The sequence below is a fragment of the Nyctereutes procyonoides genome, unplaced genomic scaffold (assembly GCF_905146905.1).
Source record: "Nyctereutes procyonoides isolate TBG_1078 unplaced genomic scaffold, NYPRO_anot_genome, whole genome shotgun sequence".
Taxonomy (NCBI): Eukaryota; Metazoa; Chordata; class Mammalia; order Carnivora; family Canidae; genus Nyctereutes; species Nyctereutes procyonoides.
Genome location: NW_026575133.1, coordinates 42261275 through 42271870, shown reverse-complemented (window position 1 = coordinate 42271870; position 10596 = coordinate 42261275). Strand labels below are relative to the sequence as shown.

Genomic DNA, 10596 nt, shown 5'->3' with positions numbered 1-10596 from the left:
AACCTCCACTCACCATGACCAACCCTCTTGGTTCTCTCTCCTCATTCCTCTTTCTTCCTTTCCAGAATCTTTTAGTCTAACTAGAAGGATGAGGGGAGCTGGGAAACAGTCTTGCTCAGATGGCCTCGCTCTTTTCTTCAATTCTTTTGCCTCATGCTTTTTGAACCTAGTAATAAAGAATTCACCTGGTTCTTGGGTCCTTCAGAGATTCCCCAATACCAAGTGATTTATGTCCAGTTGCCTGGGTGCTGGGGAATGGTCTTGGGAGCATAATGAGCAAAGATGGTGTTCTGTGAGCACCAAAAGGAAAAGCACACCAGTAGATGTGCCACATTCATCCACTACATCAGAAACCTCGGAACAGGACATCTGCTACTAGGATTTGGGGCTGGGGTTTCCTTCCTCTGGAGGGTCTTTCTCTCCTTAGGCCCTGCTAGTCATGGTGTCTTGGGGCACCAGCTGGACCCTGGAGGGCCGGTGGGCCATAATGTCCATGCGGAATTCTTTGATGACAAAGTAGTAGCAGAAGACATCTAGGCAGCAGTTGACGTTGGAGAAACACATGGACAATTGCAAAAACAAGCTAATGTTCTGCTTAGCTCTGCACTCCACGATGAAGCCATTCCGTACCAGGAACTGCAAGAAGAAACCCAGGTGGACTGGAAGAAAGGAGACCACAAAGACAGCCAGACTGGCCGCAATTGTCCAGATGCAGGCCTTCTGCTGGACCCAGTCCTGGGTGAGGCCCCGGCGACCTACCAGAATGTGAATGCTCCTGGAGGAACAGAAACCCATGACAGCCATGGGAAGGAGGAAGCCAAACACCTCAAGGGGAAAGAAGACCTGGGCGCTCCAGGTGCCGTCGGACATGTTGTGGAAGCACGTGTATTTTTCCATCTTCCCATGGAAGCTGTAGATAGGGATGCTCCCAGCCCACACCAGGACCCAGATGGTGCAACAGATCCCGAAGATCTTCCTGGGCGACCGGAGGTGGTTGACCAGGAACGGGAACCGGATGGCCAAGAATCTATCCAGACTAATGAAGCAGATGGTGAAGACACTCCCGTACATGCTGATGAAGTAGAAGCACTCCACCAAGGTACAGAGGGAAGGAAGGGGGGCCCGCACGTTGGCCAGAGCCATCTTGAACGGAAGGGACAGCACCAGGAGCAGGTCAAAGATGGCCAGGTTGATCATGTAGATGGCGGTGGCGGCGTAATCCGGCCACCTCCTCTTCCTAAGGAAGGTGCTGAAGCCTCGGATGGCCAGCAGGTTGAGGAGGAGGCCCAGGAGGAAGGTGGGGATGTGGACAGCCAACTGCACCGTCTTCATCACCTCGTCCACGTCACTGAAGGAGCAGTTCTGGCTTCTGTTTAGCTGCTGGCTCATGTTGTCTCCTACAACACCAACGACAAGATTAGATAGGCTTCCTCTTGCTCTCCGCAAGTGACAGGCCCAGCTGACTTTATCATACAGTCATTCGTGCCCACTAAGTAACAATTAGAAAATGCAAAAAAGACGATTGCCTCCAATCCTGCTGCCCAGATATAACCGCTGTGACCTTTTTATGGATATCATTCCAGACTCTCTCTCTCTCTGACACACATACTCTTGCACACATGCGCTCGCACGTGTCTTTTTCTTTTACAAAAATGGAATTGTGTGTGAACATCTGTCCCTCTTCTTACAACCAGAACTCCTGTTGAGAGTAGTAACAATGACACAAGCCCTGACCCAAAATGGCTGAAGCAAAGGACAGAATTTTACACAACGAAAAACACAACTAGGGCAGGGTTGACCCAAGCTACAGCTTGATCAGGAATTCAAATGCTGTTTTGGGGACCCAGACCCTCCTTGTACACTGTCCCTCTGCTCTCCACCACCCACATCCAGGAAGGTGGGATAGAGTTGCCTCCAACCCTGCCCAAAGGGCTGGTCGCAGTCAGCATGTCACATTCCCTTGGATGAGGTGACTAGTTGTTCATTGATTCAGGGATGTACATCTGACCCAGCTGGAGGCATTGAAGAACAGTGGTAACTCTTACTTGGGTTTCTATAAAGGGGACTGGGGCTGTCTCAATGGCATCTGAAGCTGGAAAGTCAAAAGGTCTGGAGATGCTGCAGCCTCTTTCTACCCTGGGGAGAAAACCAGACAGAAAATGGAGAAAAGCAGAAGAAAGGACATTCCCAGAGGGAATGAAATGAGGGCTGGAGGCCTCCACAGGACAGAGAAAGGCCTTGGGGCAGGTAGACAATTAGAACTCGTCTCAAGGATAAGAGGGCCGGGGCTGCAGGTGTGGCTGCACAGGGAAGCTGGTTGCGAGTGGACAAGGCGGGGATCATAGGGGATCATAGGGGATCATAGGTCAGGGCTTTCCATCAGGGTCCAAGGCGGGCCCTGACCAGGTCTCACTTAAGAGCTAGCCAGTCTGGGGGTGTGCAGGGCAGCTGCATGCCCCTCGAGATCTCTATTCTGTTGTGGGTAGCTGTCTTGAGTCAGGCTGCCGTAACAGAATATATTGGACTGTGTAACTCATAAACAACAGAAATTTGTTTCTCACAGCCCTGGAGGCTGGAGGTCTGAGAGCAGGGTGCCAGCACGGTTGGGGGAGGGCCCTCATCCAGGGTGCAGACTGCCAACTTCTCTTTGTGTCCTCACGTGGCAGAAAGAGAACCAGGGGGCTTTCCCATTCACAAGGACTCCCTGCTCATGACTGAATCACCTCCCAAAGGCCTCATCTCATAATACCACCACCTTGGCCAGTTGGATTTCTGCATATGAATTTGGGAAGGTGGATGGGACACAAATATTCAGTTTATAACAGCAGCCCTGGAGCAGATCAAACCCAGAAGACCTTTGACTCAGGCCTCCAGAACCAGTGCTGCTAAACAGAGAATTCAAATGTGACCCAAAATCCATGCCCCCACCCTCCACCACTCACGATGCAGATCTGCTGACTTGGTTGGTCTGCAGCACTGGGTGTGCCGGGTCCATGAGCACGCAGAGTTGCTGCAGAGGAGAGGCCAGTCACGCTGGCCCACGGCCTGCTGGGTGCACCTCTCCCACCCTCAGTGACTTCCTGCCAGCAGGCACTGGGGCCCAAAACATAGACGTGGCAGGGAGAAGGTGGCAACATAATAAATAGTCTTTTCCCCCGAGAATCCTGCACTAGTGACCAACACGCTTATCTGCTGAGCTCTGTTATTCTGCTGGTTTGTTTGTTTTTAAGATTTTATTTATTTATTCATGAGAGACACAGAAAGAGGCAGATTACATAGGCAGAGGGAGAAGCAGGCTCCCTGCAGGGAACCCCATGTGACACTCGATCCCAGGACCCCATGGTTCACAACCTGAGCCAAAGGCCGATGCTCAACCACTGAGCCACCCAGGTGTCCCTCTGCTAGTTACTGTTATTTTTAATTGAAACAGCATTCAATAAGATATATAGACAGTACAAAAAAAAGAAAGAAAGAAAGAAAGAAAGAAAGAAAGAAAGAAAGAAAGAAAGAAAAAAAAAAAAGAAAGAAAAAGAAGGGAAAAAAAAAAAAAGGACAGAGGCTTTCATTGTACCCCAGGGCCTGGGTTGTCCTTCCCAGAGACAACCACGGTTAACAGTTTTGTGCATACTTTTTCCAGAAATTTTCCAAGGATATGCATATATAGACACATATACATACATACATATATATGTATGATGCCTCTTTAAATTTGGAAAAGATGACACCCACAGCTCTGTCCCTTGCTTTTTCACTTTGTAATATTTCTTGGAAATTGTTCCACATCAGCATCTCTGAATTGGCTTTTTCTTCTTAATGGCACCCTTACATCCTGTTGTGTGGAGATGCCACAACCCATTTAGCCAACAGCCCTATTGACGAACATTCAGGTTTCGTGGGGTTTTACCAGGGAACACGGCTTCCACAGTGAACACCCTGGTGACTGAGTTCTTTGCTACGCATATGTCATTAAGAGAATCCCCATTCTGCTTTTGTTTCTCATCAGTAGAGCTCACTTGAAAGCCTTTGGGGAGGAAAGATTTGGGCATTTCCAAGACCCTATATTTGGGTATTTTTAAGACCCTATAATGCCATTCCCAGCCCTCCCTAACAGCTAGGCAACAACAACAAAAAAGGAATGTATTTTTCTATCCTCCATGGAGAGCTATGTGTTAAACATTCAGCGCACATTACTTGATTTGATGGCTTTCCTCTGTGTTAACTGTTCTCAGTGGTGTGTGTCACAAAAGATCTAGGAAAGTGTATGTCCTCACACTCAAAGCTTTCGTCCCCGAGGCTGGGTTTTAAACTCATCATTATTGAAATTTCTCTTGCTGGCTCCGAGTTATTCTAGGTTTTTTTTTTTTTTTTTTTTGGAAGGAGGCCCATCTATAGGATCTTCTGGCATCTTTAGCAGGGAAGACAAAAGCAGCCAAAAACTCCATCCAGTTCTCCCCGGAAAGTCCCACAACACCAAACAAGAAGGTTCAGTGGGTTCAGAGAAGCCGTCTTCAGCAGCAGAAACAGCAGTAAACCAGGAGCCACAAACCATCGCTTTGTGTTTAAAAGATTCAACGTGACTATGATAAAAAGGAGCGCATACTTTTTCCAGAAATAGTATGGACCGATCTACCACATTTCTGGTGGCTCAGAGACTAGAACTAACGTGGCCAACAATTAAAAAAAAAAAAAAATCAGTGATGCTCAAAACCAAGCCCGGCCCCAACACACAGCTGAGCTGAGCAAACCAAGGGAAAAGGAAGAGAGAAAACGGTCTGACGGATGCTGGGGCTTGTCTGACTCGATGGCACCAGGTGTGTGTGCAGGAAGCACACCTCAGCTCTACCGGCTGTTCTCCAGCAGGACAATCCCAAAGGTCACATTTGAATTACTGACAGACTTCAAACGGGAGCTTTTCAGACAGTGGTCTTTGAAGTGAGAGAAAGCGTGCTATGGGCCTGCAAAAAGAAATTAGCTTGAAGAAAAAAACTACTTCCAGCTAATGGCAGACTGAGCAGAGAATCTGAAAAATTAATCGTCCGAATTCCCTCTGAAAGTTCAAGGAAGGCATCTTTTTGAAAAATCTTCTTTTAAAAAAAGATCAGGAACTTCTCTGGAATAAGATAAAAAGGCTCCAGGCCACAGCGAGAGATAAAACAGTCATTTTTCTCTCAAAGGTGGGCTACCAGGAAAAGCCAGCCCCCCTGTGGGGGAGCCAGCAACCTCCCCACACCCGACCCGTGGCTGGGGGGGCCACCCAGAGCTCCTGTTGCAGCAGACAGGTGGGGGGTCCGCACCCAGCCACCTGTGGCCCCGTCAGGTGGGTGGTGGGAGGCTGGGAAGCAGGTGCCAAGCCAGGAGCAGACCCTGGAGAGATTTCTTAGGGCCAATGCCTGTGTAGGAGAGAGGGGAGAGCAGGTCTGACATCTGTGAAGGAGACAGGGAAGGAAGGTTTCAGTGGGAAGAGGGCAGCGCGGCTCTGAGAAGGTGCGTGCCAGGCCTTTGGGGAGGCCCCGAGCACAGGCTGCCAGTAGAGAGACCCAGGTCAAGCAGGAGGCACCCAGGACGAGTACCTCTGCCAGGCTCAAGGGTTGGCTGGAAGCAGCCCAAGGACGATGTGGCCACAGCGTCCACGTGGCTGCGGAGCCGAAGGGGCAGAGCTGGGCCATGGGGCAGCAGTGCTCCCAGGAGGCAGCCGGTTCACCTGAAGGGAGGCTGTCCTCACGCTTCCATTTACATCAGAAGCTGCTCATTATGTGACAGGTAGGAGTGGGGACAGTCCCAATTACCATTCCCCACAGGACCATCGATATGTGTTTTCTTTCTTCAGAGGATGGTGAGTCCTATTGCATCACAAGGAGTGTTGGGTTTTTTGTTTTGTTTTTTTAAAGATTTTATTTATTTATTCATGAGAGACACACACAGAGAGAGAGAGAAAGAGAGACAGAGACACAGGCAGAGGGAGAAGCAGGCTCCACGCAGGGAGCCTGACGTGGGACTCGATCCGGGGTCTCCGGGATCACGCCCTGGGCCAAAGGCAGGGGCTAAACCACTGAGCCACCCGGGCTGCCCTTTTGTTTTGCTTTTTTTTAAAGATTTTATGTATTGGGCACCTGGGTGGCTCAGTGGTTGAGCGTCTGCCTAAGGCCCAGGTCGTGATCCTGGGGTCCTGGGATCGAGTCCCACATCGGGCTCCCTGCAGGGAGCCTGCTTCTCCCTCTGCCTGTGTCTCTGCCTCTCTCTGTGTGTCCCTCATGAATAAATGAATAATATCTTCAAAAAAAAGAAAGATGAAGATAGTTGCAAATGTGAAATTAAAAGAAAAACACCCCAAAAGAGATCACTTAAAAAAGACAAGAATTAGTACCTTAGATCAATTCTCAAAGAAGGAAGAATATCCTGGGGGTGTAGGGGGTAGGAGTGGTGGTGAGTAATAGGACACAGGCAAAATAAGATATTCCATAAAAGGAAATTAAAGTTCTTGTTCTGGGTTTGTTTTTTTTTTTTTTCACTTTGATAATTACAGAGAGTGTAAGAATTTTTTTTTTAGACCTTGAGTAACTCACCACTGCCTATTAAAAACAGGATGCCTATCTTCAAAATCACCAAAGAAGATTAAAAACAAACAAATCGGACTCTATAGCAAAGGAGTAAATAGATTGGAAAAAGGAAAGGGAGCACAGAAATTATAATACACACGAAAAAGTTACATTTTCCTTTATTCACTAACGTTTTTAGTTCAATTATGAAACACAACTCTTTGTTACTTATGTTGAAGGACATAGAGAACGATGGAGAAATGTTCAAAGCAAAAGTCCATGGTGATATATATGGCAGATAAGATGAACAGAATTACAGAATTTAATAACAAAGCCACACATCAGAGCTAAGGTATTTTACATTAGTAAGGAAAAATTATGAAGGCCAATGCAGTTATCTTGTGCACTGAATGACATCCTGTAAAAACACATGAAATATAATTGCTAGAATTTGAGAAGCCGTTGGCAAAGACACCCCTGTAGCAGCCGACTCTCAAATACTGTAAATTTGAATAAATCAAACAGGCAAATTAGAAATTAAGATGTAGAGTTATTGGAACAATAGAATGAATACAATATTATTAATAGCTCTTGAAGTTGGTTCTTTGTTTTTTTTTAAAGATTTTATTTATTTATTCATGAGAGACAGAGAGAGAGAGAGAGAGAGAGAGGCAGAGACAGAAGCAGGCTCCATGCAGGGAGCCCGATGCAGGACCCGATCCCAGAACTCCAGGATCACACCCTGGGCCAAAGGCAGGCGCTAAACCGCTGAGCCACCCAGGGGTCTCCTTGAAGTTGGTTTTATTTTTTTTTTGTTTTTTTTTTTTTTAAGTTGGTTTTATTTTTATTTTTTTTTTTTATTTATTTACGATAGTCATACAGAGAGAGAGAGAGAGGCAGAGACACAGGCAGAGGGAGAAGCAGGCTCCATGCACCGGGAGCCCGACGTGGGATTCGATCCCGGGTCTCCAGGATCGCGCCCTGGGCCAAAGGCAGGCGCCAAACCGCTGCGCCACCCAGGGATCCCTTTAAGTTGGTTTTAAACAGAGAGGTAATCCACTTTTTTCTCAAGTATCTAAGAAATAGTTACCAAAATGAACGATCTGCCTACAAAGAACAAAGTCTTCCATTAAAAACAAACAAACAAAAAACAGAAATGATGTTGGTTATATTCCGACCACAATATTTAGAAACCTAGGAAAATGTCTTTGTGTTAAAAAAAAATTTAACATCAAATAATAGACCACGGAAAGAAAATAAACAGATACATCAGATGAATGATGGTCTTTCTTTATGAAGCATATAAAAAATATATAACATCAAGACCCTCAGTAGACAAACAGGCAAAGAACGAGCAGTTCCCAGAAGAGGATTTACAAAGAGATAAAATTTTTGCTCATCATTTCAACAAAGAAGCCGGTAAGTGTTCTGTGAAACAGTCATCGATATGCTTGTGAGTGTATGCAGCTTCTAGATTTGATAACCTAGAGTACAAGTCATAGAAAGCTTATCCATCTTTCATCCAGTGATCAAAAAATTTATCTTAAGTAAATCATGAAAAAGAAGGTGAAGTTGTGTACAGAAAATGTGTTTAACATTTTTTTCTGATAGCAAAAAACACACATGCATTTAAATGCCAAGCAGAGCTTAATTTCACGATGGTAAATCTCAATGGAAAATTTTTGTCTGATTATGTTATGTTTATGCTGACTATGTTAAGTCAAAAACCCACAAACTACAGATACATTCAGAATGACTTTAATTATGATTTTAAAAAACCCCACGCCTGGGGGAAAAAAAAACCTAGAAAAAAATTTCCATATGCCAAACACTGGTTACGTTCTAACAGTTAGATAATGAGTGCTTATCCAATCTTTTAACTCTCTCTCTCTCTGTATATATTTTTCTGCTTAATTAATGATGATATGAAAGCAATTTAATTTTTTTTAAGTTGTAGTAAGTAAATGCTGGGAGAAAAGGAGAAAAATAAGAACAGCTTTTGACTTTCCCTTAAAATAAAAAAAAAGTCTGGGTGTGTGTTTGAGACACAGTGGGGGCAGGAGTGAGGTTCACACAGAATTTAAAGGAATGCATTGAACTAAGCCCTGCTCAGCTGATGAAGCATCAGTCTTGCCGGGTCAAAGATGAACATTTCAACATGCAGCATCCGAGGGGCGTGGGGACGATGCATCTGAGAATGGGAAGTGACGGATGAGACAGCAGGTGACATCTCAGGGAGGAACAATGGGAGCAAGAACCTGATCTCTGACTTAAAAAAAAGAAAAGTTTCATCTGTCCACAGGCCAGCCATCGCCTCGTAAAAATTGTTTATAACATAAGGTGTGAAGACTGACACAAAAGACCCTCAAAATGCACATTAAATCCTCCCAAAGCATGGACAACTGTTAATAGAAACAAATGTCAGAGTTAAAACTTAAATATGTTCTAAATTGGATATTTGGGGTAAATTATCTTGTCTACTGTAAAGGGACACAAGGAAGAGAAAATTGACAATAGGAACTAAACGTGAAAAACCTGCCACATCTCCATGTAGACAGCAGAGGGGTAACCCCGCAGAGGTTTGCACAAATGTAACAATTATAATAAAATTACAATACTCCCTAACACTGATCATACTGCCTCGCAAAGGGCGCATTCATTAAAAAAGCCCAATCCCAATCCTCTTTTGTTGATAAGAGACACGGAGAAAACTAAAAAGGCATGGACAGAGTAAAATGATAGGACAGTCTCTGGTTTATCAGGCACACGGAACGCTAGGAAAAAAAGAGCATATGACGAAGTGATTGTCTTTTCCGTAGAAAGAATTGAGAGGATGACACAGAGACTTTACAGAGAGGTAAAAGTTACAATGAATACTTAAAACAAAAAACACTTAATTTCTGTTCCAATATGCATAGCAAAGAAATACAGAATGGGAACATGCCAGAAATGCAAAAAGAGGTAGAAACAGAAATATAATTGTAAGTAGAGACCTTAATGCTCTCCTCTTGGAGGATCTTCGATCAAGTAGACAGAGAAATTTTGAGCTCCAAATAGGCCAATTAAAAAGGCAGATCAGTGAGGGCTATATCATAAATCAAGGGAATACACTTTTTTTGGGAGAAGACAAGGATCTTTCACCAAATTGATCCCATTCCTGGTCCCAGCCAAGCACCCCAAGGTAATGGCAAGTCTACCCTTCTGTCTCAGACCACCAAGAAAGCACAGCTATTGCTGAGCACCAGGATATTAACATTATATAATAGGGACTTTTTAATTTTTTTTAATGATAGACAGAGAGAGAGAGAGGCAGAGACACAGGCAGAGGGAGAAGCAGGCTCCATGCACCGGGAGCCCAACGTGGGACTCGATCCCAGGTCTCCAGGATCGCGCCCTGGGCCAAAGGCAGACGCTAAACCATGGCGCCACCCAGGGATCCCCTATAATAGGGACTTTTATGTACTCTCTTGAGTGGTCTCTTAAATAATGTGTGAGCCAGGGGTAAAATCAGAACTACATTACCAAAGTATTGGAAGAGAACAAATATTTGCACACAAGACACAGGGGCAGTCACAGCTCATAGGGAAATGGGAGCTCTTAAATATTTTTGTAAATAAGAAATACAGTGAGAAATGAGGGGAACCAGGCTTCGCTTAGGGAATCTAGAAGAGGAACTTGAGGTGACAGTGGCCCTTGCACTGCTCTGGTCACCTGTGCACTGGGGGCTGTCTCTGTGCTCGAGCTGCATAGGGAGAGGCCAGGAAGCCCCAGCTCAGGAGAACATGAGGAAAGGACTAGAGTTGCTGATGATCTATAAAAGAATAGTCATTTTAGCATTTTCCAATGCTTAAGACATGTTCCACTGTACGACTCCATAGAATGGGCTCCAGGTGCCATAGAAATGGACCTCTAAGTAATGAGCTATCTGTCACCAGAGGTATGTAAGCAGGAGGGCAGGAGATCCATTTATCTGGAATGTTATCAGGGGAATTCTCGCATACGGGAGGTTTTTTTTCCCCCCCAACTCTGAAATGGAATCTACTGTCCCTAGGTTAAAGTT

At 45.3% G+C, this 10596-nt stretch overlaps 1 protein-coding gene across 1 annotated transcript; it reads right to left on the bottom strand.

The window, feature by feature from the left end:
* Positions 1 to 423: 423 nt before the first annotated feature.
* Positions 424 to 1389, bottom strand: GPR55 (G protein-coupled receptor 55). Its single transcript, XM_055345803.1, has one exon. The coding sequence runs from the start codon at positions 1387 to 1389 to the stop codon at positions 424 to 426; it is 966 nt and encodes a 321-aa protein (XP_055201778.1).
* Positions 1390 to 10596: the final 9207 nt, after the last annotated feature.

Excerpts from the sequence above, each read along its gene's own strand:
- GPR55 (XM_055345803.1), bottom strand. The coding sequence starts at position 1,389 with ATGAGCCAGCAGCTAAACAGAAGCCAGAACTGCTCCTTCAGTGACGTG.